Source organism: Elephantulus edwardii, unplaced genomic scaffold (assembly GCF_000299155.1).
Source record: "Elephantulus edwardii isolate Elephantulus edwardi_28Jun2011 unplaced genomic scaffold, EleEdw1.0 scaffold00020, whole genome shotgun sequence".
NCBI classification, from domain to species: domain Eukaryota; kingdom Metazoa; phylum Chordata; class Mammalia; order Macroscelidea; family Macroscelididae; genus Elephantulus; species Elephantulus edwardii.
Genome location: NW_006399770.1, coordinates 930,002 through 956,628, shown reverse-complemented (window position 1 = coordinate 956,628; position 26,627 = coordinate 930,002). Strand labels below are relative to the sequence as shown.

Sequence of the window (26,627 nt, the reverse complement as noted above, 5' to 3'; positions counted from 1 at the left end):
AGCTTCCTCTCTACTCCCTTGCCTATCTGTGGCTCTCGTCTGTGACACTGTCTACTGAAGTGGCCCAGCTTTCTACAGTGGAAGCAATTCTGACCTCCTTTATTACCTTTGGGTGGCATTGTATATCAGTAAGACTTCCTTTTCCTGACACAGGCCCTCACTACGGTTTTCTGATGCAAGATCTTTTCTCATCTCTGAGAATATTACTTATAATATCTGTGCATCTTAGAAGAAATAACGTGACTGATAGAGGCTGCGGGAATCAATCTTGACTGTCAGGTAATCAGTTGGCTGTGTATCACAACCAAGTGTTCATTCCTCCTCTCTAGTGTTCAGGGGACAAATTATATCTTGTGGCATATAAGGCCTAAATGGGCAAGTATTCATGAAAGAGAGAGACATCATTAGAGATGAGTGACATTTTAAAAAAGTAGTTACTGTGGTGTACTGACATTTTCACTTCTCAGAGCAGATGGCTTAGGAGGACTCTAAATACTTCTATTCCAACAAACATCTGGATATTCAAGGTTACAGGGAAAAGAAATACCTAGTACCTTAAACCTGGAAGACAGAAATGACAGCCTCCTTTGATAACTGATAAATATCAAATATTGCTATCCAATTGTGTTCAACCTCTTTGCTAATTGTTAATTCATGCCACCAGAGTGAGTTTCTCTTAAACCTGAGACAGTATCTATAAATCTCTGTAACAGTAAGCAAAACTGTGCCTGGTACCTGAGTATATCCTCAAAAATATATAAACAATAAATTATTTTTATTAAAAAAGGAAAATATGAATTGTAAAAGATAGCAGCTTGTGAAAGTGGTGCTCTGCATGGTTCAAAATTGGAAAGGGTATATGTGAGGGATGTGTCCTATCTCCATACCTTTACAACCTATATGCAGAACAGATTATCCGGGAGGTTGGGCTCAATGAAGAGAAATGTGGCATCAGGATTGAAGGAAGACTCATTAACAATCTGCATTACACAGATGACACAACCTTATTTGCTGAAACTAAAGATGACCTGAAGTGCTTGCTGCAGAAGGTCAAGGACTGCAGCCTTCAATATGGATTGAAGCTCAACATCAAGAAAGCAAAGATTCTCAACACTGAGCCAACCAGCAGCATCATGATAGATGAAGAGATAGAGATTGTTTAGAGCTTTAGTGTTCTTATCTCCACAATTAACACTCTTGGTACCACCAGCCAGAAACCTCTCCAAAATACTGAAAAGCAATGATGTCAATCTAGAGACTAAGGTGCACCTGATCCAGGCCATAGTCTTTGCAATTACTTGCTATGCACCAGAAAGCTGGACAATGACAAGAAATGATAAAAAATAAAAATGATGACATTGAGCTGTGGAGCTGGAGAAGAGTACTGAATATACCATGGACTGTTAAGAGAACAAACAGGTTTGTCCTGGAGAGGGTTAAACCAGGCTTCTGAAGATTTGTCTGACCTACTTAGGACATAATCCACGGCCCTGTTTTTGTTCAGTCTTCTGGGTCATATAGCCCTGGTGTGTCTGGTTGCTGTACAAAGGTAACCTTTGGTTGCTGTGAAGCTAGACACTATGACAATGAAGTGTCAAATGCAGTAATGGTTACCCATGGTGGACAGTGTTTGGTGGCGCTCCCCGGTTGAAACAAGCTTGGAAGCAGGAGCGGTATCCACTTCTGTAAATAGCTTGCCTCCAGAAACCCTATAAACCTGGAGAAAGGATGAAAGTCATGCACACAAGTGTCGAGGACTTTCGTTCATAGGGTGGCTATGAGTCGCCTACGACTCAATGGCACTTAACAACACCACCACCACCACTTTGGACATGTTGCAAGAAAGGTAGAGGGACAGTGCAAGAGAGGAAGACCTTTAATGAGATGGATTGATTCAATGACTGGGGTTATAGGGATAGGTGTGTCAGAGACTTATTGGCACAGGATAGGGCAGGGTTTAGGGCTGTTGTACAAAGGGTCACTATGAGTTGCAGACAACTTGATGGTACATAACAACAATAACAACAAGAGAAGAATTGGCGCTTTGGTGGTCCAGTTGCAGCTGCACTGCAATCTGAAAAGCATGTGGTTCAAATCCACCAGCTGCTCCACAGAAGGATGGGCAATCTCCTCTCATGTGATTTACTGCCTTTGAAAATACACTGGAAGGTCAGCTACGGGTTGGGTCCAACTTGATAGCACACAACAACAACAGAAAAATATTAAGTCTGTATGTCATCAAGCCAATTCTATTCATACCTCTAAGTGACAGAGCAGCACTGATCTTTTGGTTAGCTGTTGCGTAGTTAACCATTGCACCATCAGGGCTTGTTAACCATTATTTTAGTTCTATCATTTCATCAGTAAAAACTAATTTGGAGTAGACTGACAAACTTCTGTATTTTTTTTCAAAAACAACTTTCTTGTAACTAAGTACAAAACAACACATGACCACTAACGAAAATTTAGAAAGCCATAGTGTTACACACTAAGTAACGGAGGCTTTTAACTAACAGATGGAGTTTTAACGCTCTGTCCTAATGTTAGTCTCAATTCTAATGGGTTAGGGAAAAGGTCATCTAAAAGCCTATTAACTAGAGATAACCCATTTACCTTGCCATGTTTCCTTCCAACTTTTCTTGTGTGTATTTATGTTGTTGACTGCCTTCAAGTCGAGGATGACTCAAAGAGGCCCTAAGAACAAAAGGCCTGAAGTCCCTCTACAACTATCAACATTTATCAAAGTTCAGCTTTTCCAGAGGCATGTTATTTAGGAAGTGGATGTAGCTCCTGCTTCTAAACCTGGCATAGTATGTTATTGTTGTTATGTGCCATTGAGTTGCCTGTGATGTGTAGTGACCCTATGTACAGCAGCTCTGAACCTTTCCCTGTCCTGTGCCAGTCTTACTAATTGTGACACACCAACTACCACTGTCCCAGTTACCATATCAATCCATCTCATCTGGGGTCTTCCTCCCTCTCCTGCGCTGTCCTTCCACACTTCAGACCATGATGTTCTTCTCCTAGGACCGATGTCTCCTGGCCACATACATGCCCAGAGTAAATGAGGTGGAGCTTCAAAATCCTAGCCTCCAAGGAGAGATTTGTTTTCCCCCTCTCCAAGACAGATCAATTTGTTTTCTTGGCAGTCCACGGTATGCTCAAGACTTCTCCAGCACCACAATTCGAATGTATCTATTCTTCTGTCACGATTAGTCACTGTCCAACTCTCTGAAGTATAACAAGTAATTGAGAAGACCATGGCCTGGATTAGGTGTACCTTTGTATCTAGACTGACAACATTGCTCTTCAGCACTCTGGAGAGGTCCATGACAGGAGATTTTCCAAATGCAATTTGCCTTTTGATTTCCTGTCTGCTGGTATTAAGAGTGTTGACTGTGGATCCGAGCAAGCTGTAACTGCTAACAACCTCAATCTCTTCTCCATATATAATGGTGCTGCCAATTGGCCCAGTGGTGAGAATCTTTCCCTTCCTGATGCTGAGTTCCAATCTATATTGAAGACTATAATCCTTGACCTTTTGCAGCAAGTGCTTCAGGTCTTCTTCAGTTTCAGCAAGCAAGGTTGTGTCATCTGCATATTGTAGTTATCGTTGTTAATGAGTCTTCCTCCAATCTTGATGCCACACTCCTCCTCATAAAGTCCTGCTTCCCAAATGATCTGTTCTGCATACAGATTGATTGAGAAGGTATGGGGACAGGATGCATCCCTGATGTACTTCTTTCCTTATTTTGAACCATGCAGTGTATCCTTGCTCTGTTCTGAGGACTGCTTCTTGGTCCAAGTAAAGGTTTTGTGTAAGTACGATCAAGTGTTCTGAGATTCCCATTTTCCTTAAGGTTAGCCACAATTTGTTGTGATCCACACAGTCAAATGCCTTTACATAGTCAATGAAACACAGATAGACATTCTCCTGGTATTCTCTGCTTTCTGCCAAGATCCATCTGACATTGGCAATAATGTCCCTCGTTTCATGACCTCTTCTAAACCCAACTTGTATTTCTGGTAGTTCTCTGTCAATACACTGTTCAAGTCTTTTCTGGATAATCTTCAGTAGGATTTTGCTAGGGTGTGATATTAGTGATATTGTTCAATAATTTCCACACTCTGTAAGGTCATCTTTCTTTGGAATGGGAATAAATATGGATCTCTTTCAGTCAATTGGCCAACTAGTTATCCTCCAGATTTATTGACACAACTTGATGAGCACATGCATGGCAACATCTGTTTGCTGAAATACATCAATTGGTATTCCATCAATTCCTGGGGCTTCCCCCAGCTCCCAAGTCCTTCAGAACAAACTGAACTTCCTCCTTCATCACCATTGCCTCTTGATTACATGTTGTTTCTTGAAATTCTTCTGTGTCAGCCAATTCTTTTTGGTACAATGACTCTGTATACTCCTTTCACCTTCTTTTAATGCTTTCTAAATCATCTGATATTCTGCTCATAGAAACCTTAAGCATTGCAACTTGTGGCTTAAATGTATTCTTTATTTCTTTCAGCTTAAGAAATGCTGAGCAAGTTCAGCCCTTTTGATTTTCCAACTCTAGCTCCTTGCATATTTCATTATAATATTTTGTCTTGTCTTCCTAAGTGGTCCTTTGAAATCTCCTATTTGCTCCTTATTTGTATATATAATTCTCAAAAAGGGAACTCTGGAGGCCTAGTGGTAAGGATTTGCTCTGTAAAATCAAAGGCAGGCAGTTTGGATCCACCAGCTGCTCTGAGGGAAAGAGATGGGCAGTCTCTTCCAGTGCAATTTACAGCCTCTGAAAACCAGCTATGAGTCATTTAAAAATCAATGGCACAGCACCACAACAAGATAAAGGTAAACAATCCAATTGCAAAATGGGCAAAAATATGAACAGACACTTCACCAAAGACATTCAGATGGCAAACAAACACATGAAGAAATGCTCAAAATCCCTAGCTGTAAGAGAGATACAAATCAAAACAACTATGTGATATCATCTCACCCAAATAAGATTAGCAAAATTTTAACAGAACAGCAAACAAATGTTGGCGAGGTTGTGGAGAAATTGGAACCGTTATTCACTGCTGGTGGGAGTGTAAAATGGTGCAACCACTATGGAAGACTGTATGGCACTTTCTCAAAAAGTTGGAAATTGAAATAACATTTGACCCAGCAATTCCACTAGTGGGCCAAGGAAATGAGAAAGATCCAGTGGGGACCAGAAGAGACAGGTTAATGGTGGGCACAGTCCAATAGTGATTAATTTTTAACAAAGAAATTGTCTTATTCACTTGTGGGTTTCTCATTTGGGAATGGGATGCAGACTGATGTTAAAGAGAGTTAAATGTTTTACAACCCAAATGCTTAAGAAATAAAAGGATACAAAGTCACAGGTCTAAGCTATTAATTAACTTAAATGACATACTTTAAAAAAAAACTATACACTTTTAAAATTATTGCAACAATGTTAACTCTTTCATAACCATTACAAATCTTTTAAGAGATTTGCTTCACCAGTATCAAAATCTCTAAAGAACTGTATAATAGTGCACACAATGCACTACTAAAATTCTAACCAAAAGCTTTAGAATGAAAATTAAAAAAGGATTAATTCCCTCTCCTTACCTACATATGCAATATATTATACCATAACAACGATTTGCTAGCACAAAAATAAATGCCAATATTTAGAAATAAAATCATAGGGTCCCCCCCATGCAATATATTCTACCATAACAATGATTTGCTAGCACAAAATATAAATGCCAATATTTAGGTAAACAGAAATAAAATCATAGGGGTCCCCCCCCATTTCCTTTCCTCTGGGAAAAAACCCAGAGAATTTGCAATTAAGCTGAAAGAGGATATGAGATCATCAATTGCTGATAATAATCACTGCTGTAAAATCCTCCCAAAAGTAAACCAATACATGATATAGTATCTGCCAACTTACAGGAAATAAAAATTTAAATAATTTATATTTCAGTATAACTAGCAGCAGAGCAGTATGTTAAAACTCTGTAAAATTACTTGAACAATCTATTTATTTATGAAAGTTGTACTGAGTGTAAAGAGAGAAAATTATTTCTAGTCTAAAATCATATAAATGAAAACAGATAAAAAATAATAAAGCTTTCAGAATAAAATATTTTAACGCTAACTTTTCACATGAGAGAGAACAGGTGAGTGGAGAAAGGCTGCCAATACAGCCAAAAACCTAGCCTCAAATGCATACTTTGCTGCTAATGCAATGACTGATTTTCTCCTTAAATTCTGACACTCTATTTCTTTATCAGTACCATATATTTTTATGCAAATAACATGCACTTTACATGTTTGTTTGCAAACTGCTCCTGCCCTCCTTGGAAGTGTTTTTGAAAATGCTATTACACCCTTACACTCAGTTTAAAAACCAAACCAAACCAAAACGTGTTGCCATGGAATAAATAAGTACAACATATTGTGATAACAGCATATAGTTCACAAAAATAGCCCCTGGTGGGAGGGAGCAGTTAGCAAGCAAAGGTGGAAGGTGTGTATTATCTGCATAAACTGCATAAAGATATCGTACAGTTTCCAGTTGTGAGATTTACACCTAATCTCTTCATGAACCCTGGTGTTCAAGGAATAATAGCTACTAAAATTCCTTCTATTCCTATGGTCATAAATTGAAAAGACTAGATTAGACTGCTTATATATGGTATAATGGCTTGAAGGGGGCTATCCATAAGCATTTTAGAAATTAACAAATCAAACCATCAAGATCATAATTATTTTTCGGGTATAAAAGCTGAAATAGAACTTCTTCCAATACTTGTTTAAATTCAAAGTCAAGGTCATTTCCGTCAAATTCAAACTAACCCATAGCAGATACCCTAGTGGGTTTTCAGAGGCTGTAAGCTGTTTAGGAAGAGACTTCTTATCTTTCATCCTTGGAGCAGCTGGTGGATTCGAACTGCCTGCATTGGGTCAGCAACACACTTTATAACTACTAAACTATAGTTGTTAAATGAGACTATAAAAAGTCATGGAGATGTAAAACTTTCACAATACATTTCTCACATATAATAGAACTATTTAGTAAATGCGTAAGTTGTTGTTGTTAGATGCTGTCAAGTATGACTCATAGCAACCTTATAAACAACAGATCTGAGTCCTGTCCTATCCTGTGCAATATACTGCACCTCTGACATGCTTGAGTCCATTGCCACAGTTACTGTGTCAATCCATCTCATTGAGGGTTGCTCTCTCTCTTTTGCTTACCCTCTACATTTCTAAGAAGGATGTCTCCTTCCTCTTCTAACAACATGTTCCAAATTACATGAGACGAGGCTTCACCATCCTTACCTCTATGGAGCACTCTGGCTGCGTTTTCTCCAAGACATAACTGTTTGTTCTTTTGGCAGTCCATGGGATCTCGAGTACTCTTCTCTCTAACACCATAATGCAAAAGCATCTATCCTTCTGTTATTCATTGTTCGGTTCTCAGAGGCATAACAGTTGACTGAAAAGACCACAGTTTGAATCAGCAGACTTTGGTCTTTAAACTGAAATCACTGCTCTTCAGGACTTTGGAGAGGTCCCTGACTGCAGACTTTCTTAAAGCAGTATGTCTTCTGATTTCCTGACTGGTGGTACTAAGCTTGTTGATTGTGGACAGAAGTAAGATAAAACTGTTGACAAGTTCAGTCTTTTCTCCATATATCAGGATGTTGTTGCCTACTGGTGCAGTGGTAAGGATTTCTGTTTTCTTGATGTTGAGATGCAATCAATACTGAAGGCTGTAGTCCTTGACCTTATGCAGCAAGTGTTTCCAGTCCTCCTTGCTTTCAGCAAGCAAGGCTGTGTCATCTGCATAATGCAGGCTCTATGGAACACTAATCTTTGCAAGGTATGGTAAATATTCACTTTCCAGTTCCCACATTTGTCTTAAAGAATGCTGATAAATATACTATTGAAGACATACAAGCCATTCTCATTAATTCATGTTTCTGATTAATACTAAACTGACATCTTGATATTAATAAATATAATGCCTAATTAATTACTGGTATCCTAATAAACATGTAGGGAGCTCTGGTGACTTACTGGCAAGAAACTGCCCTGTCAACCCAGATGTATATGGTTGGAATCCACCAGCTGTTCTGTAGGAGAAAGATGGACAATCTCCTCTTGTGAAATTTACTGCCTCTGCAACCCACTGGAGAATCAACTATGGGCTAGTTCCGACTCTACGGCACATAACAGTGGCACAGTATTTAATGCAGTGAGCTACTAATGAAAGGCTGTTAAATCCACCAGTTGCTTCAGGAGGAGGGGAAGGGGCAGCTTCCTTGAATAAAGATTTATACCCTTGGAAACCTGATGGAGGGCTGCTGAGTCAGAATTGATTTAATGGCAATGAGGTTATTTTTTTGCTTGGTGGCAAAGTGGTTAAAGTGCTTAGCTTTTAAGTAGAAAGTTGGGTGGTTTAAATGCAAGAGGTGCTCATGGAAGAAAGATGTGGTGGCCTGCTTCCATAGACTTACAGCCCTGGAAAACCCATGGGGCAGTTCTATAGTTACAAAGGGCTGCTAATTCCAAATCAAATCAACAGTAGGCAAGTGTTCTCTTTAATTAAATAGTTGTTTTATCAAACCTTTCCCATACCAGTCATAGTTATATACATTAATACTAGAGGAATACTTGAAAAGATCTTTCTAGTACGGCTTAGTCCTTAATAGGAATCCATTCTAATTCTCCCTGTTGTCAGTAATTTCTGATTGAAGCTTAAGATTTCATTGTTTAAAAATGTTTTCATTATTATTTTCAAAGGTTTTATTATTATTGCTTTTTATTATCAGTATTTAGACATCTTTGTCTTTAGCAGCTCTGGTGGCCTAGTGACAAGAAACTGCGCTGCAATCCTGAAGGCACACAGTTTGAGGCCACCACCAGCTGCTCCATGAGAGACGGTTGGGCAATCTCCCCCCATGCGAGGGGACCTCTGAAAACCTGCCAGAGATCTGCTATGGGTTGGTTCCGACTCAACAGTAAACAAGAAAAACAACAATCTTTGTCTATAGCTATTAGAGAATTTACATCAGAGGATGAAAACATCAGTAAATTATGTACAGAAGAATGGAAATCCAAGTTCTTTATAAATGGTCATTAAAATCTAATAAAAAATAATCTAATAATCTAAAAAAAATTATGTACTGCAACACTATGAAACACATGCAGAAACATACACATACAGACTGTTTTAACTGTGGTTCATCTTAACTGGAATACATCATTAATTTGGGCTTCCCTGCATTTGTAAACCTCAACAGACTCACTCAGCAAAATTTCCCTTCACTTTTCCCCGGACTGGTATAAAGATAAAAATAAAGTTATTTAAAAATAAAGACGTATTTGGAACTAATTATTAAAATTACAACAGAGTCACTGTACCAGAAGGAATTGGTAGACACAGAAGAATTTCATGAAACAACTTACAAGCAAGAGCCTATGATGATGAAGGAAGAAGTTAAAGCTGCTTTCAAAGAACTGTCAAAAAATAAGACTCCAGGAATTAATGGTATAACCACTGACATATTTCAACTAACAGATGCTGTCCTAAATGTGTTCCCCAAGTTGTGTCAAAAAATTTGGAGCACAACCACTTGGCCAACTGACTGGAAGAGATCTCTATCTGTTCCCATTCCAAAGAAAGGTGACCCAACAGAATGTGGAAATTATCAAACAATATAGTTGCAAACGACTCGATGGCACATAACAACAACAACAACAACATATTAATATCACATACAAACAAGATTCTGCTGAAGATTAGCCAAAACAACTGGAACAGGACATCAACAGAGAACTGCCAGAAGTGCAGGCTGGGTTTAAAAGAAGTCGTAGTACTAGGGGATATTGTAGCTAATGTTAGATGGATCTTGGCAGAAAGCAGGAAGTACCAGAGGAACGTCTATCTGTGTTTCACTGATTATGCAAAAGCAAGTTTGTTGTGGATCACAACAAACTATGGCTAACTCAGAGAAGAATGGGAATCCCAGAACACTTGATTGTGCTAATGCAAAACCTATACTTGGAGCAGGAGACAATCGTTGGAATAGAGCAAGAAAACAATGCATGGTTCAAAATTGGAAAAGGTGTATGCCAGGGATGTGTCTTCTCCCCATACCTTTTCAATCTATATGCAGAACAAATTATCTGAAGACTGGGCTCAATGAGGAGAAATGTGGCACCAGGACTGGAGGACGACTCGTCAACAATCTGTGTTACGCAGATAATACAACCCTGCTTAATGAAACTGAGGAGGACCCGAAGTGCTTGCTGCAGAAGGTCAAGGACTACAGCCTTCAACATAGAGACTCAAAATCAAGAAAACAAAGATTTTCACCACTGGGCCAATTGGCAGCATCATGATGGATGGTGAAGAGACTGAAACTGTTAACAGCTTTAGTTTGCTTGGCTCCACAGTCAACAGTCTATGGCACCAGCAGCCAGGAAATCAAAAGACATATTGTGATGGTAAAGTCTGCTACTGGAGACCTCTCCAAAGTACTGCAGAGCAGTGATGTCACTCTGGAGACTAAGGCATGCTTGGTATAGGCCATGGACTTTGTAATCACTTGCTATGCATCAGAGAGCTGGACAATGACGAGGGATTATAGAAGAACTGATGTCTTTGAGCTGTGGTATATTGAAGAGTATTGAATATAGCATGGACTGCTAAGAAAACGAACAGGTTCTTCCTAGAGAGGGTTAAACCAGGCTGCTCCTTGGAGGCAAGGATTCTGAAGCTTAGTCTGACATACTTTGGACATTTTGCAAGGAGGAACCAATCCTTGGAGAGGGATATGCTTGGGAGGGTGAAGGGACAGTGCAGGAGAGGAAAACCCTCTTTGAGGAAGATGATTCAGTTACTGGGGTAGATGTGTCGGAGACAGTGATATTGGCAAGCACAGAGCGGGATTTAGGGCTGTTGTACATAGGGTCATTATGAATCACAGGCAACTTGACAGCACATAACAAAAACAGTGCATATTTATCAATATACAGAATTTAAAAACTTTAACAAGTAGTTTTTTGTAAGACAAAATTCATGATAGCTCCCGATCAAGGAAAACATTAGTCTTACCTTTTGGATCATTATGAGTCAATAGCTGTATATCAAACTGCTTAGCAAATGCAGTCAAATCAGGTGGCATCACACAGCAGGAGGCAAGATTAACTTGGTTACTATTTGGTTTTACCTAGATGTGTAAAAAAAAAAAAATCATTTATCTCAACCAAATGAAGTAATTAAAAACATGAAGTGATATAGTAATGGTAGAATGTTTCGGAACTACAAAGAGGTGACAGATGCACAACATATGACTATACTACATGCCATTGAATTATGTACTTTAAAATTGTTTAAGTTACATGAGTTTTACCTTCTTGTAACTTAAAATCAGCAGAAAAAAATAGGTTTTAAAAAAGCAGCAAGCAATTAGTTAATTTTATAACATGCAAAATCACTCTCTATCTCAGAGTTTAGGAACTTTTATTTATTTATTAATTTACTTATTAATTTAATTAAATTAACTACTTAATTTACTTATTTATTTATTAAATTTATTTATTTATGTGTGATTTAAAAACTCATTACTGAAGACAGGGAACAGAAAAATAGCACCAGCACAGGAAAAAAAGCCAATTCAGTATCCCATTGTTAAAAAGTCTCCCACTGGAACCATTCTGCCAATCTAATACATTTACCTAGGAAAACAAACACTTCTAAGCAGGATGGCTTATGATAGAGAATCACGTCTATGGTAAATATATTTAAAATTAAACAACTATAAAATACAGCTTACTAAACAGGCACATTTATAAAAAGAAAAGAAATAAATAACTTCCGATAACTGTACTGGCTAATCTGTATAAACAGTCTAGATCACCCAAATCTCTCCACACCAATTTTGACCACACTCTGGCTATCTCAGAGTCAGGAGACTTTATTCTTCCTGTTCATAAGAAACTCTGGCTTCACAATGAGACAGCTGGGGATAAATGAAAAGAAAAACAATGGTGTAATACTAGCGAAAAACTCCTCCAATGATTCTGTAGGTTATTTAACTAGAGTCCATGTGATTTATTCCACTTACTCATACCAAATTTTATGAATTAAGAATACTGCAATTCTAACTTAACTGTCAGTAATATCTGAGCGAATACTTATGTGTGTTATTATTCCCTTATGATATTAGAGCCACTGCCTAGTAAGATCTTAAAAAGAAAAAAAAAAGAGGAGTGGCATTTATCATTACATATGTAAAACTGAAGGGCACAGTCTTGATTCATTTAGCTATGAAGGTTTTCATACATTTTCTAGTGTGTTTGGTTACTTGCTTTAAATGAGACTGTTAAATTTTTTAAAAGTAAATTAATAGTTAAACATAATTTAGATAAAGCCAACCTCTAAAGTCCTTCACTTAAAATAGTCCCCCCACAGTGAGTATCCATGACACACTCAACATCTCAACCAACAGAGACTGCTGAGGTGGCTCCTCTCTGGGGCTCGCCATCTGTCTTCTCTTTACCTGTGCCCACTGGTACAGCTGCTCCAATTGTGTTTTGTCTAGATCAGAGGTACCTATAGCAACAATCTTTTTGCTTTGAACTAAATTTTCTAATTCCTCCCAGTAAGGCTGTAAATGCTCCAAGGAAAGATTAACTCCATCTTCAATAGGAGGTGAAGCAATGATCACAGAATCCAGGTGTGCAACTCCAAGGACAGAACAGGCTAATGTGAGGGGAAAAAACACAAAAAGGACAAACATTTGTTACATAAGCAAGCACTTCTGTGGTACTCAAAGCTCTCTCCATCAAATGTTCCCCAAGCATCCCACTGAATTCTGCACATATTTTTCATTGGTTTTCTTTATAAATTATTTTATTCAGTTTCATAATTTAACACTCCCTGAGAACTTTTCCAGCATTATAAATGTGTTAAGCTTCCTTTCATCTGACTGCTATGTGTAGCAGATAAGTGAGTTTCTCTGACCTGCCTTCTTCCTAAGCAACACATAGCTATTACAGGTTCTTCTTTCTGGGGAAGTGGTTTCCTTTTCATTTCCCAAGTCCCAGGATTTTTTGGTAGCTTCCTATCTCCCATCTCCAGTATCTATGTTCTCACAACTATGGGTAACCATAAAATTCAGGCAACACTGTGGTGTAACTAGGTTTTTTTGGTTGTTATATGCCATTGATTGACTATAACCTATAGAGACTCTATACACAATAGATCTGAACCATGCTCTTATCCACCTAAAAATAAATTTGAGAATCTGAAAAGCTGAAATTTATAATCTAATTTTATATTTATAGAGGCACAGTTCTTAATATCTATAAAAGCAATGAGTTAATTTTATATAATCATTGATCATTCCACAGATTTGTTGTTATTGTGTTGTCAAGCTGGAATTGACCCACAGCTGAGCCTGCCAGCAGGTTTTCAGAGGAAGTTAATTTCACAGAAGGAGACTGCCCATCCTTCTTCCACAGAGCAGCTGGTGGATTCAAATTGTGTACCTTTGAGATTGCAGTGCAGCTTCTTACCATTAAGCTACCAGAGTGCCACAGATTTGTTGTTGCTGTTATGTGCCATCAAGTTGCCTGTGACCCATAGCAACTCTATGGATGGCAGCTCTAAACCATGCCCTGTCCTGAGCCATTCTCAGTAATTTCTGACGCCACTGCTCCAGTTACTGTATCAATCCATATCATCAGGGTCTCTTCTCCTGCACTGTCCTTCCACCCTTCCAAGTATGATGTCCTTCTCCAAGGATCGGTCTCTCCTGGCCATGTGCCCAAAGTATGTGAGATGGAGCTTCAAAATCCTAGCCTCCAAGGAGAGACTTGGTTTCATCGTCTCTAAGATAAACCAATTTGTATTCTTGGCAGTCCATGGTATGTTCAAGACTCTTCTCTAGCACCACAACTCGAAAGCATCTATTTTTCTGTCATCCTTAGTCACTGTCCAACTCTCTGAAGCATAACAAGTAATTGAGAAGAACATGGCCTGAGTTAGGTACACCTTTGTATCTAGGCTGACATAGTTGCTCTTCAGCACTCTGGAGACAGAAGATTCTCCCCATGCAATTAATCGTTTGATTTCCTGACTGCTGGTGTTAAGAGTGTTGACTGTGGATCCGAGCAAGCTGTAAGTGCTAACAACCTCAACCACTTCTCCATATATGATGGGGCTGCCAAGTGGTCCAGTGGTTAGAATCTTTGATGTTGAGCTTCAATTCATATTGAAGACTATAGTCCTTGACCTTTTGCAGCAATTGTTTCAGGTCTTCTTCAGTTTCAGCAAGCAAGGTTGTGTCATCAGCATATCGTAGGCTGTTAATGAGTCCCCCAATCTTGAGGCCACACTCCTCCTCATAAAGCCCTGATTCCCAAATGATCTGTTCTGCATACAGTCTGAAAAGGTTATGGGGACAGGATGCATCCCTGACACACTCAGACAGACATTCCTCTGGTACTCTTTGCTTTCTGCCAAGACCCACATAACATTGGCAATAATGTCTCTAGTGCCAGGACCTCTTCTAAACTCAGCTTGTATTTAGGAACCAATTCTTTAATTTTTAACATATATAAACATTGTATGAATGTTTTAAAAGAAAATGTATTGAATAACCCTGGTATCTAATAACAATGCTGATAACAGACATATTTTTGAGAACTTACACCACCAAACATAAAACCAATAGTTACATTTACATGTTATATTTATTATGTTCCTCTTACGTATCAAAATATGATCCTAGGGGTAAGAAGTCACTCTACAATCCCAAAGCATGTGGTTCAAATCCACTAGCTTCTCCACAGAAGAAGGATGGGCAATATCACTCCTACAGTTTACTGCCTCTCCATACCCATTGGTGGGTCAGCTATGAGTCAGTTACAACTTGACGGAACATAACAACATCAAAACACTTTTGTAAAAAATTAGTTAGGCTAGAACTTTAAAAGGTGAAATTGGAGTAATTAAAATATTTTCCATTAATTTTTTTTTTAGTTTTTAATTTTCAGAAAAATTATTCTCATAGAGTGTCCACATACATCTTTTCCCCTACAGTTTCTCTTTTAGTAACATTTTTCACTGATGTGGTACATATGTTATTAATGATGAACCAATATTGTTATGTCATTATTAACTAAAGTCCACAGTTTACACAGAGTTCACTCTGTGCATTATAATTACATGAGATTTGACAAACACATAATAAGGTCATTGTCTAAAGAGGAGAAAACAGGACACAGGCGCAGCACACCATCAGCATCTTTCTGAAAGTACTGGAGGGAGTAAGAATAGCCTCAGAGTAGAAAGCAGATGAAGAGCCCACAGCCCAACCCCATGGTGCCTCTAGAGCACCACCAGCAGCACAAAGCTCATTAATTCACTGTTGACTAACAGCAGTGGTACGAAAAAAGAGGTTTACTAGGGAAGCAAGTTGAAGACTGGGGAGGCAAAGAATATCTCACAGTACAAGTCCTAGTTTATCTCAACTGTCATAAGGCAAAATTCTTCAATTAGTCCAGGCCCTAGTTTCAGTTCAGCAGCCAAATCCAAATCGTTCAGCAAGGTTTGCCAGAGCAGTTGTAAGTCAGGTTCTCCTTCAAGTATCCAGCAAGAAAAGCACCTTTAACTGTGGCCAGTACAAATGGAAGTCCTCAGGTCACACCTTGCCACAGTTTCTCCATAGCAATGTGATAGTCTTTTCCCATCAGGGTTTTGCTCTCACAAGGTCTTGCTGCCATAAGCCTTGTTCACCTCAAGTCTTGCTTCCCAGTGTGGGAAGCAAGCCTTGTTCACCTCAAGTCTTGCTTCCCAGTGTGGGAAGCAAGCCTTGTTCACCTCAAGTCTTGCTTCCCAGTGTGGGAAGCACTTTTTCTCTTATTTTAGTCTCACAGCTGCTGATAATTTGCAAGACCACGGTGATTTCCAAGACCACACATCTGCAGTTAAGGTAGCTGGAGACCAGAGGGGCTAATAATAATGACTTTAAAAAGGCCAACTTTTAGGCTCACACCGTAGTTATATATCCATTAAAAAAGTATCATGCAGAACAGTTTCACTGTCCTCAATAAGTGACTTCTGCTTACTTAATCATCTCTCCTCCCTGTGAAAGATGATTTTTACTACATAGTTTTGCTCATTTTCTTTTCTATCTAGACATAGGTTATAACTAATATCTATACTAATTTAAAGCCTACTACTTAGGAACCCAGGAGCCTTAATGCCACAATAGTTAAGTGCTCAGCTGCAATCACTCTACCAGAGAAAGATGAGGCTGTCTGCATCCATAAGGATTTATATTCTTAGAAACTATACAGAGCAGTTCTACTGTGTCCATAGGGTACCTATGAGTATTTGAACTCACAAGTACTGGTGATGCAATAGTGAAACAGTAAACTGCTAACCAAAAGTTTGGCAGTTCAAACCTACCAGATGTTCTACGTTCAAGCTCACGAGGATGTAGCAGTCATGAAAACTATATGATGCCATGGGGTAGTTCTATTTTTTTTTACCCTTTGTGGCTGCAATGAGTCAAAAATCAAAGGATACAAATATAGAAATTTAAATGTTGGCTTACCCATGTCAATTGCATTTCTAGTTGATGATGAAGAGTTTGATCCTACAATAAACAGTTTTGCTGTGTAAAAAAGAAAACAAAACTGATTAATGATTCTAAATTTGGGAGCACATTTAATTACTAAATTCAGTACTGTTAGAGCTAAAAATACTAAGATGGCAGATAATCCTGAATGAGTTTTTCTTTCTTTTTTTCTTATTCACATAATCTCACAGACTGTATTTCAGACATAAGTGTAATTTCACTGAGACTCTTTAATTATATTCTAGTTGCCAAAAATAACTGTTTGTCAAAACAAGTAAATACTAATCTCATTTATTAATAAGCAAATCAGATATATACACAAAGAAATTAAAGTACTAAAATGTGCATTTTAACTAGTCAAACACTAATGGAAAATAATGTTTTGTCTAATTAAAACATATATAAAGCTTCAATTAAAAGGGTTCATATAAAAAAATGAAAAGAATGCATAACCCCACTTTCTTTACATAATCTTCATTTTGAAACATTATCTTCTAGAGAATGAATCAGAGAATAGTATTTTTCTATTTTTATTTGGCTTAGCTTTATGGAATGATATTTAAAAATTATTTCTATGGGGGGAGGGATTATATAACAATGAAAGAATTTTTTTTTTTACTTTTCAAAGAGAAGAGCGAACTCGGGGGGAGAGAAGGGAAGGTAGGGTGAAAAGTCCAACAATAAATGAATGGAAATCCTCAGTCTCTGTAAACTTGCATTAAAATTAATAAAAAAATTTAAAAAGTTATTTCTGTACAGTATTCAATTTAAACTTTTTATAATAATAATAATGTACTAAGCACAAAGTAACTATGGTTTAGCTTCTGTATATTCTGCTTTTAAGGCATAAATATTTACATATTCATTTCTAAGGATTTATATATAAATTTCTAAGAATTGAAAATATTCTAAGGGGTATTTACATATTCATTAAAATCAATCTGCAATTTTGATGGGAGATATCTTTCTAAATTATTTTTGCTAACTGAATAAATATATAGGTTAGTTTAAATTTCTATTACCACATATAATGCTATTTATCTTGAATAATTTTTGTTCAACTTCATGTTGAATCATTTTTCAAGAATAAATTAACAAGATGCAATTATGGGTTATCAGTCTTTTTCTTGTGGAGGCCCTGTAGTATTCTGTAAACAGTGTATGGAAATGATTATATGAAACATAATGTCAATGAAGGAAAGTGTGAAACACACAAAACCTCCACTATGTACATGAATGAAACACAATATATATGAAGAATTATATGCATGCCAATAAAAAAAACCAAACAAAAAAAAATATTTTAGAAAAAACCCAACACAAAACCAAACCAAACCAAACCAAAAACAAAACAAAACAAAAACCAACCCAGATGGATAACCAGTAAGATGTGTATGGATATCCAAAGAAGGAAGGAGAGGGGGCAAGTGGGCTGGGGTGGGAAAGAATCATGGGGCTGCAAAGTCAGGTGGCTAGAGATAGGGATTAAAAAAAATGCACACGAATGAAACACAATAAAAAAAAATCTTACAATGCAATTATGAGTCAAAGGATATGGTCTTTTTTTCTTAAGTCTTTTATTTACCATCCTATTTAATAAAAGATTTGCTCTCCCGCCCTGGGCCACTGGGAGCTAAAAGTTGCTTTCCCAACAAAATAGGATGCTATTCTTAAAATATATCAATATTTGGGGAGCTCTCGTGGCCTAGTGGTAAGGAGCTGCAACTACAATCCCAGAGGCGCACGGTTCAAATCCACCAGATGCTCTGCCGGGGAAGGAGGGACAATCTCCTCCTGTACCAGTCAGATCTGATTTGACGGTACACTCACACAAAAATAATAAAATAAAAAGAAAAATATATCAATATTTGCTAATTTAGTTGGTACAGTATACTGGAACATTAATTGGTGGTTACCACCAAAGGTGAATACAGTAACTCCCTGAGTTACAAACATTTGGCTTATGAATAATTTGTATTTGCCCCTTAATAACACATAAATTTGCACTCATTTAGAAACAACTGAAGCAACCCCCTACTCAGAATAAATTCTTCATCCAATTATCTTCACTTGCTGCATGTGAAATTTTAAGTCAGGCTTGGGGGTGGAGGGACAGCACAAGAGAGGAAGACCCTTGATAAGATGGACTGATTCAGTGACTGGGGAAATGGAGGTAGATGTGTCAGAGACAGTTAAGATTGGCACAGGACAGAGCAGGGGTTAGGGCTGTTGTACATAGGGTCGCTATGAGTTGCAGGCAACTAGACAGCATATAACAACAACAAAAGGCTTCACGGTTTTTCTTGCACTAAGTCAAGGCTAATTAAGAACACCATCTACCTGTTTCAACTTACCTACAAATTTGACTTAAGCTACACTTAGAAACAGATCCCCACAGAATACCTGTAGTTTTCTAGATTTAGGGAGCTCTGGTAGTCTAATGGGTTTGAGGTTTTGTAGTTTAATTTTAAATTCAGTTTTATATATTTACTTTATGTAAATTTACTGTTCAAAAATCTACCAAACAGGTAAATAGTTGAAGACATTGGAAATCAAGAAAAGTAAAATTCAAAAAGAAAAATAGAATTAGGGTAAATGAAATACTTTTTTGTAAAGTGCCTGGCATTCAACATGCAACAGAATTTCTCTGAATGATGTTTCTTTTGTCTGTCTTGTGTATTCCATTACTAAAAAAAGCTTCCTACAACACTGCTTTCCTTATTCTATTTCCCTACTTAAAAACCATCACAGTGTTCTTATCAAATAACCAGACCACCCCTTTGGGTCCAACCTTACCTCCCAATTCTCCTCTTTGAGAAATGTTCCCTTCCCATTCTTATTCTTCTGCCTACGAATTTGTGTCATCTGAATTGGCCACCTTTTTTAGGTAAGTAGGGAGATGAATGTTTTTTTAATAAGAGAAGGCTTTTGATGCTTAGAAAAAACTACAAGATCTACCAGAAATGGAGGGAGCTCTGGTGGCCTTGTGGTGAGAAGCTGGATTGCAATCTCATAGGCAAGTGGTTCAAATTTACCATCTGCTCTTGGGAGAAAGATAAGGAGTCTTCTTCTGTGAGATTTACTGCCTTAGAAAACCTGATGGAAGGTCAGCTATGGGGCAGTTCTGACTCAAAAGCAAACAATTACAACAACTAGAGTTGGAAGACAACTTATCAGAGATCCAAAAGAGACCTAGATCATGATGAGCTGCAATCAACGATGGAAAAAATGTTACCTCTGGATTTTGGAGTTAAGCAAACTTGCATTCCTGGTTCAACCATTTACTAGCTACCTGGACGACAACTTCTAGCTGCCGCAATAGGCTCCACACAAGGTTGTTTTGAGAATTTTATGAGAAAATAAAACCATAAAGTTCCAACTACAATACCAGTCACACAACAAGACACAATAAATCATTATTGTTGGTGGATCCTGTCAACAATGACTCAGACCAACACAATGACCAACTATCTGAATCCTGCCCTTGCTGTCCTCACCATCCCTGATGTTTTTGAGTCTACAGCTATAGTCACTGTGTTGAGGGTCTTCCTCTCTTTCTCTGACCCTCTAATAAATTTCTAGTGTCAAAGACAATGCTCCATCTCATCTTAAAAATCTATCCCACTAGTAATAAGAGTAGTAACTATAACCAGGCCACTAGATTAAAGTTCTTGCACGTCATGGATTGGACAGTGTACCTCTAAATACATGTAGGGGGCTCCGGTGCCACAGTATGAAAGGAGTCAAGCTACTAAACAAAGGCCCAGTCTCTAGCTGTTTGAATCTACCAAGGGTTCCCCGGAAGAAATAGAGACAATTTACAGCCCCCCCAAAATAAATGGAGAGTTGGCTATGGGTTAGTTCTGCTCTAAAAGCAACAAACCTGGGGATTAGGTTGTTGTTTTTAGAAAATGCATATATGTAGTGCAGATATTACATAATGATTCCCCATGGTCTCAAAAACCAAGAAGAGGTTAGAGGATCAAAAATGAGATATGGTTGCTAATGTGCTGTCAAGTTGAAACTGACTCAGAGCTGATGCTTTAGCAGGTTTTCAGAGACTAATTCAGTGGGAGGAGACTGTCCATCTTCCTCTCCTGGAGCAGGAGGTGAATTCCAACAGCATGCCTTTGTGCTGGCATCACAACTCATTACTAAATCCTTAATCCCATTCCAGCCCTGATCCATGCAAGGAAACTTTCCTCAGGATGTGGCCTGTAACACCATTTATAAGATATAAAAGAAAGCAAGTAGAGATAGGATCTCAGGATCACCATGACAGAAGCACTGAGAAGGCAACATGTATTCTGGACCCAGATCTTTCTGCTGGGAAGCTTAACAGAGACAGGCCAAGATATTTGGAACTCTCCAATGCTGTACCTACAGCTATAGGCAGATATAAAGATTTCCTTTCAGAAGCTCCAGAGAGAGAACACTTTCTCTAACACAGTATCCTGAATTTAGACTTCTAGGCTCCCAAATTGCAAGGAAATAAATATATTGTCATCTACTTGTAGTATTTTTGTTACAGCAACAGGTAATCAAGACATTCAGTGACTGAGTTGTTCAATACAAGAGAGAGAAAAATGCTGCTTCTCATTCTGAAAAAAAAAATCTCATGGTAACACTTTTACTGTATAACAAAATAAACTATAAAAGCTGCACTTTACCAGAAACTTTCATTTCTTCTCTTTCATCAGGATTTATCTTTTCTAGCGCATGAGATACAGTACATTCCAAGACATCTGGAAACTCCTGTAATGAACATATGAGATTTAGAATAAATATAAAAGTAAATGTTTCTGATGAACCATAGTATTTTTATTATTGATAAAGCCCTTCACTATAGAAGCATGGAATTCATAACAGGGTTCTTCCCCTGGGATTTAAATGGGTTTCACACAAAGTCTGAGAAACTCTGAATGAAAACACTGCATGTGTTCATTTTTCTAGGGGGTGAAAAAGGTGTCCCATTTTGATTAGGTACGTAGAGCAATGCATGATCAAAATAACAATGACAAAAATAAAAGGGATGGGTACGCAGGAGTTTGAAATACTATCACAATACATAATTTTATTTAGAAAAATCATTTGAGGTGAAAATTTTTCTACACATTAATGGCAAGATTGAATCCAAGTTAAAAGTTCCATGACGTCCTCACATTACAATGCCTCAAGGGTTCAGGACAAGTTGATAAATCATGTATAGAATAACTGGCAATTTCAGAGAAAAACAACTTGCAACGAATATCTGACTAGAAGATAGAGTTGCAATGTCAGGGGGGAGCAAGTCTTTCCAGTACATCTTGCCCACATTAAAGCAAAGCAGTCAATATCATTTATTATGAGCCTTTATGGGTTTCCCCCCAAGACTTCAGCTTTTTTTAATTGAACATGTTACAAAAAGAGTTTCGTGAAAATGACCAAATCTCATGTTATCATCAGACTCTTCAGATTCTTCTTTGCTTCTACTTTCTTCTCCTCAGCTGGAGCAGCAGCAGCAGCAGCAGGAGGGGGGAAGGGGGTCCTCTAGTCAGTTTGGCCCCAGCCACTGGGGCAGGTCCACCAGCACACGAATTGCAGATGGGGCTTCCAATGTTGACATTTACCAGGGTCTTTGCAAACAGATCGGGCCAGAAAGGTTCAATATTGACACTGGCTGCCTTAATGAGGGCACTGATGAGGGCCAACTAGATGCAGGAAAGTTCAGAGACTGAGGCTATGGTGTAGTGGTGCTAGGCTGACAGCTGTTGGGTGCAGTGATGCTAGGCTGATGGCTGCTGGGTGCAGTTCTAGTCACCAGAAGAAGTCAGGGCTTCACCCCCATGCAGCCTTAGCTTCCTTGGTAAAATGGATCCCACGGGGTAGTTTACAGGCAAATGTTTTATATATTAACATTTATAGTAAAAGACATATACTAACATTTAAAGAATGTTGCTGTTGATTGCCATTGTGTCAAGCATGACTCACAGTGACCCTATGAACAAAGGACCTGAAGCCTTTATATAACTATCGTTGTTTATCTTTAAGTTCACAGAGTTCCAGAGGCATGTTGTTTAGGAAGTGGATGCCACTCCTGCGTCCAATAAAGAATGTTATACTTTTTCTTTAATGTTACATTTTTTAATTGTTTTATCAGAAAGTGCCATTCTCAAAATGATTTCTTAGACTGTAGCACTACATGATAGTCTACTAAAAGCAGTCTACCAACCCACTGTGCTCTGCTACACCAAACAGAAACTGGAGCAAAGTACCAGTGGTGAGGAAACTATGACAGGAATTAGAAACAGAGAATCTAGTCAAGCTGGTAAGTTGACTGTTAAGAGTTCAGATTTTCTATTTTATGCTGAGGTCAACTGATCAGACTGCCATCTCTTCAGATCAGTTACAGAAAGTTCACTAGGCCAACTGTCTACTTGACTTGCCTAACAAATCTGAGGAAATTAACTTCTGCTTACTTCATTTCACTTCTAACTCATGTAAGGTTTGCATTTGAATTTCACTTACCCTGATCAATTCTGGGCTGATTTGGGAACTCCATTCATTCAAAGTCTTCTGGATACAATCTCGGAGCTAGGGAAAAAAAGATATTTGGGGATAGTTAAATTCTTTATCGTTTTTTGTACATCTACAATAAGAATGTATTGGTTTGAGAAGCAAGGAAAAGAAGCTATGAACAGAAAAGGTCATACAAATAAAATTTAATTTTCCAAAGTTTTTGGTTCCTTCAATATTAAGTCAGATTTATTTTTACTTTATTCTAAATCGCAGACTCAAGCATTCTAAATCTAAAGCCTAATTATTTTTAAAATGCTACTATAGATTACCAATCTGAATTATGCAGATGACACAACCCTTCTTGCTGAAACTGAGAAGGACCTGAAGTGCTTGCTGCAGAAGGTCAAGGACGCAGCCTACAATATGGATTTAGGCTCAATACAAAGAAAACAAAGATTCTCACCACTGGGCCAATTGATAGCATCATGATAGATGGTGAAGAGATTGAGACAGTTAACAGGTTTAGTTTGCTTGGCTCCACAGTCAACACTTGGCACTAGCAGTCAGGAAATTTAAAGACATATTGTGATGGGGAAGTCTGCAGTTAGAGACCTTTCCAAAGTACTGAAGAGCAATGATGTCGCTCTGGAGACTAAGGTGTGCCTGATGCATGTCATGGTCTTTGCAATCACTTGCTATGTGTCAGAGAGCTGGACAATGACTAGGGATGATAGATGGAGAATTGATGCCCTTGAGCGGTGGTGTTGGGAGTACTGAATATACCATGGACTGCTAAGAAAATGAACAGGTTCATCTTAGAGAGGGTTAAATCAGGCTGCTCCTTGGAAGCTTTGGTTGACATATTTTGGACATGTTATAAGGAGGGACCAATCCTCGGAGAAGCACGTCATGCTTGGGAGGGTGGAGGGACAGCGCGGGAGAAGAAAACCCTCTATGAAGTGGAAGATTCAGTGACTGAGTTAGTTGGGGTAGGTGTGTCAGAGATGGTGAGACTGGCACAGAAGAGAACAGAGTTTAGGGCTGTTGTACTATGAGTCATAGGCAACTTGACAGCATATAACAACAACACTATACCAATAAAAATTTTTAATAACTATGAAACAAAAGCATTCACAAAGAAAAACTTTTTCAAGGACAGTGTTTTGTAAAAATAAAATCTATAGCAATATACTCAGAATTCTGAGTTGACAGTTTTTTTAACTAATTGAGAGTGAGGCATAGAAGGATTAAATCTTTTTTTTAAAAAGATAGAGTTTATAAACAGAGGAATGTGGAGTTAAAGATCAGACTAGGATTTATATGAACACTACTATGCTATGTCCCTTATCAACAAATGACTCAAGAACTGTAATCTCCTATATCAGACACACAGTGGAACTGATTTTAAAATGTAAACTTCTGAGCCCTATCCTAGATCTGCTGAAGCTTTTGCATTTTAACAAGTGATGACTCGCTCTGTAATGTAAAGTCTGAGAACCACAGGCATACAAATATTGTAGAAATTAACTTGCACAATGCCACACTACAAGTAACTTCATTTTAAAAAAAAAATGGAATACTTTATGAATTTGCATGTCATCCTCAAGCAGGGGCCATGCTAGTCTTCTCTGTATCATTCCAATTTTAGTGTATGTCCTGCTGAATGAAGCAAGCACCACAAGTAACTTCTTAACATATAAGTACACCTCAAACCAGTGTACAATGTTTTAATGAAACAATTTTTCACACTACCATCACAGTAAGTTACAAATAAAATGATTTATTAATGCATATTTTTATTAGCAGTATATTTAAAACTTATTTAATAGTGGTCTAAAGTGAAACATACTGTTGTCATATGCCACGAAGCCAGAACTGACTCACAGTTGACCCTCCATAGGATTTTCAGTGGCTGTATACCGCACAGGAGAAGACTGCCCACCTTTATCCAATTGAGCAGCTGGTGTATTCTAATCACCTGCCTTTGAGTTGGCAGTGCAACTCCTTGCCACTGGGCCACCAGAATTCCTTAAGATTCACATAATTAGTCAACAAATACACATGCACACACACACACAAAATTCACATAAAATGAAACAAAAATTTAAAAAACAGATTTTTACTATTATTATATTTCAGTTACACCAACAGCTCCTATTAAATCGATTAAAAAGATTATGCTGCTGTTCCATGACTGATTTAACTACTGATGACCAACATTAGCAGTCTGAAATCATTGCCTTATAAATAGCCATAGTACTTTGCATCCTGTGTGAGATGAAAAAGGAAATTATTAGAAGCACTTTCCTAACAACAACTCACTCTCTAAACTATGATTGCTTATGATGAAAATTGATACAAGAGTACTATATTGCTTTTAACTTAGTATAGAAAATTAGAAAAAGTCACATATCAGTTTTTTTTTTTTCACATATCAGTTTAAGTACACAGCTATCTATGGTTAAGATTTATAATCCACAACATTAATTTTATGTTCTTTGTGCAATAACCTACTCAAGAGATAAGCCCTCTTTACTTATGGCAAGTCTATTTATAGTCAATTTTAAGTGTGGAGATAAAATGATTTCATAAGCATGACTGACAGAATTGTAAGTTGTTATGCTTTTCAAATTAGTAAAAGTTGAGGTAACAAGGCCCACCAGAAATGAACAATTCTCCCATCACAGAGAATCTAAGAACTTTCCTCTGGGAAGAATGGTGCACTTTGCATGTCGACTTTCCTGATGAATTTTCCAGTTCAGGACATTAAGTATATTTTCAGAATATTTTACCCTCTCTTAAACTATTTAATTCTGGATTCTTGAAGATGTCAGGACATGTCAAAGAGCAGTGCAATGTTACTAAAATTACAGAAGAAATTCACTGGCCATGTATAACAAAAGGAGCCCTGCTGGCACAGAGGCACAGTTAGCCCAGCTGCTACCAGAAAGGGTCAGCAGTTTGAACTCACCAGCCACTCCAGAGGAGAAAGCTAAGGTAACACGCTTCCATAAGGATTATAGCCTTGACTCTATATGTGGCACTTCTATTCTATTCTACGGGGTCACTATGAGTCAGCAATGACTCAACAGCGATGGAAATGGCATTTTATATATCACAAACCTAATGTCTATTAAACTTTTACATTTTATCTATATTGAGTACACAATAACTTGCATTTTTTTGGTTCTCTGCTCACTTCATTCTCAACATACACAGATCAGTTCACTGAAGTATCACCACAATTTAGTGCGTCATTAGATCAGGAGTTGTTTAAGTCTTAAAAGTAGCACATGATTCAACTGATCAAATTCCTGCACAACAAACATCAATATTTAATTTCGTAATTTTCTGCCAAGAGTGAAAAAACTGAAAACTCAAAATAAAAATGTTAGAACCAGAGTTGTTGTTGTTGTTATGTGCCATCGAGTCGTTTGCGACTCATAGCAACCCTATGCACAACA

At 37.8% G+C, this 26,627-nt stretch overlaps 1 protein-coding gene across 2 annotated transcripts in view; it reads right to left on the bottom strand.

The window, feature by feature from the left end:
* GCLM (glutamate-cysteine ligase, modifier subunit) overlaps positions 1-26,627 on the bottom strand; it is a 37,798-nt gene that overhangs the window by 1,806 nt on the left and 9,365 nt on the right. The window contains exons 2-6 of one of the 2 annotated variants that reach the window (XM_006882405.1): positions 23,173-23,238; positions 21,336-21,420; positions 16,642-16,701; positions 12,577-12,779; positions 11,130-11,244 (exon numbers count right to left, since the gene is read on the bottom strand). In XM_006882405.1, the coding sequence (XP_006882467.1) occupies positions 11,130-11,244; positions 12,577-12,779; positions 16,642-16,701; positions 21,336-21,420; positions 23,173-23,238 (529 nt within the window). The remainder of the gene's footprint in view (positions 1-11,129; positions 11,245-12,576; positions 12,780-16,641; positions 16,702-21,335; positions 21,421-23,172; positions 23,239-26,627) is intronic. The other variant, XM_006882406.1, reaches the window with a different exon arrangement.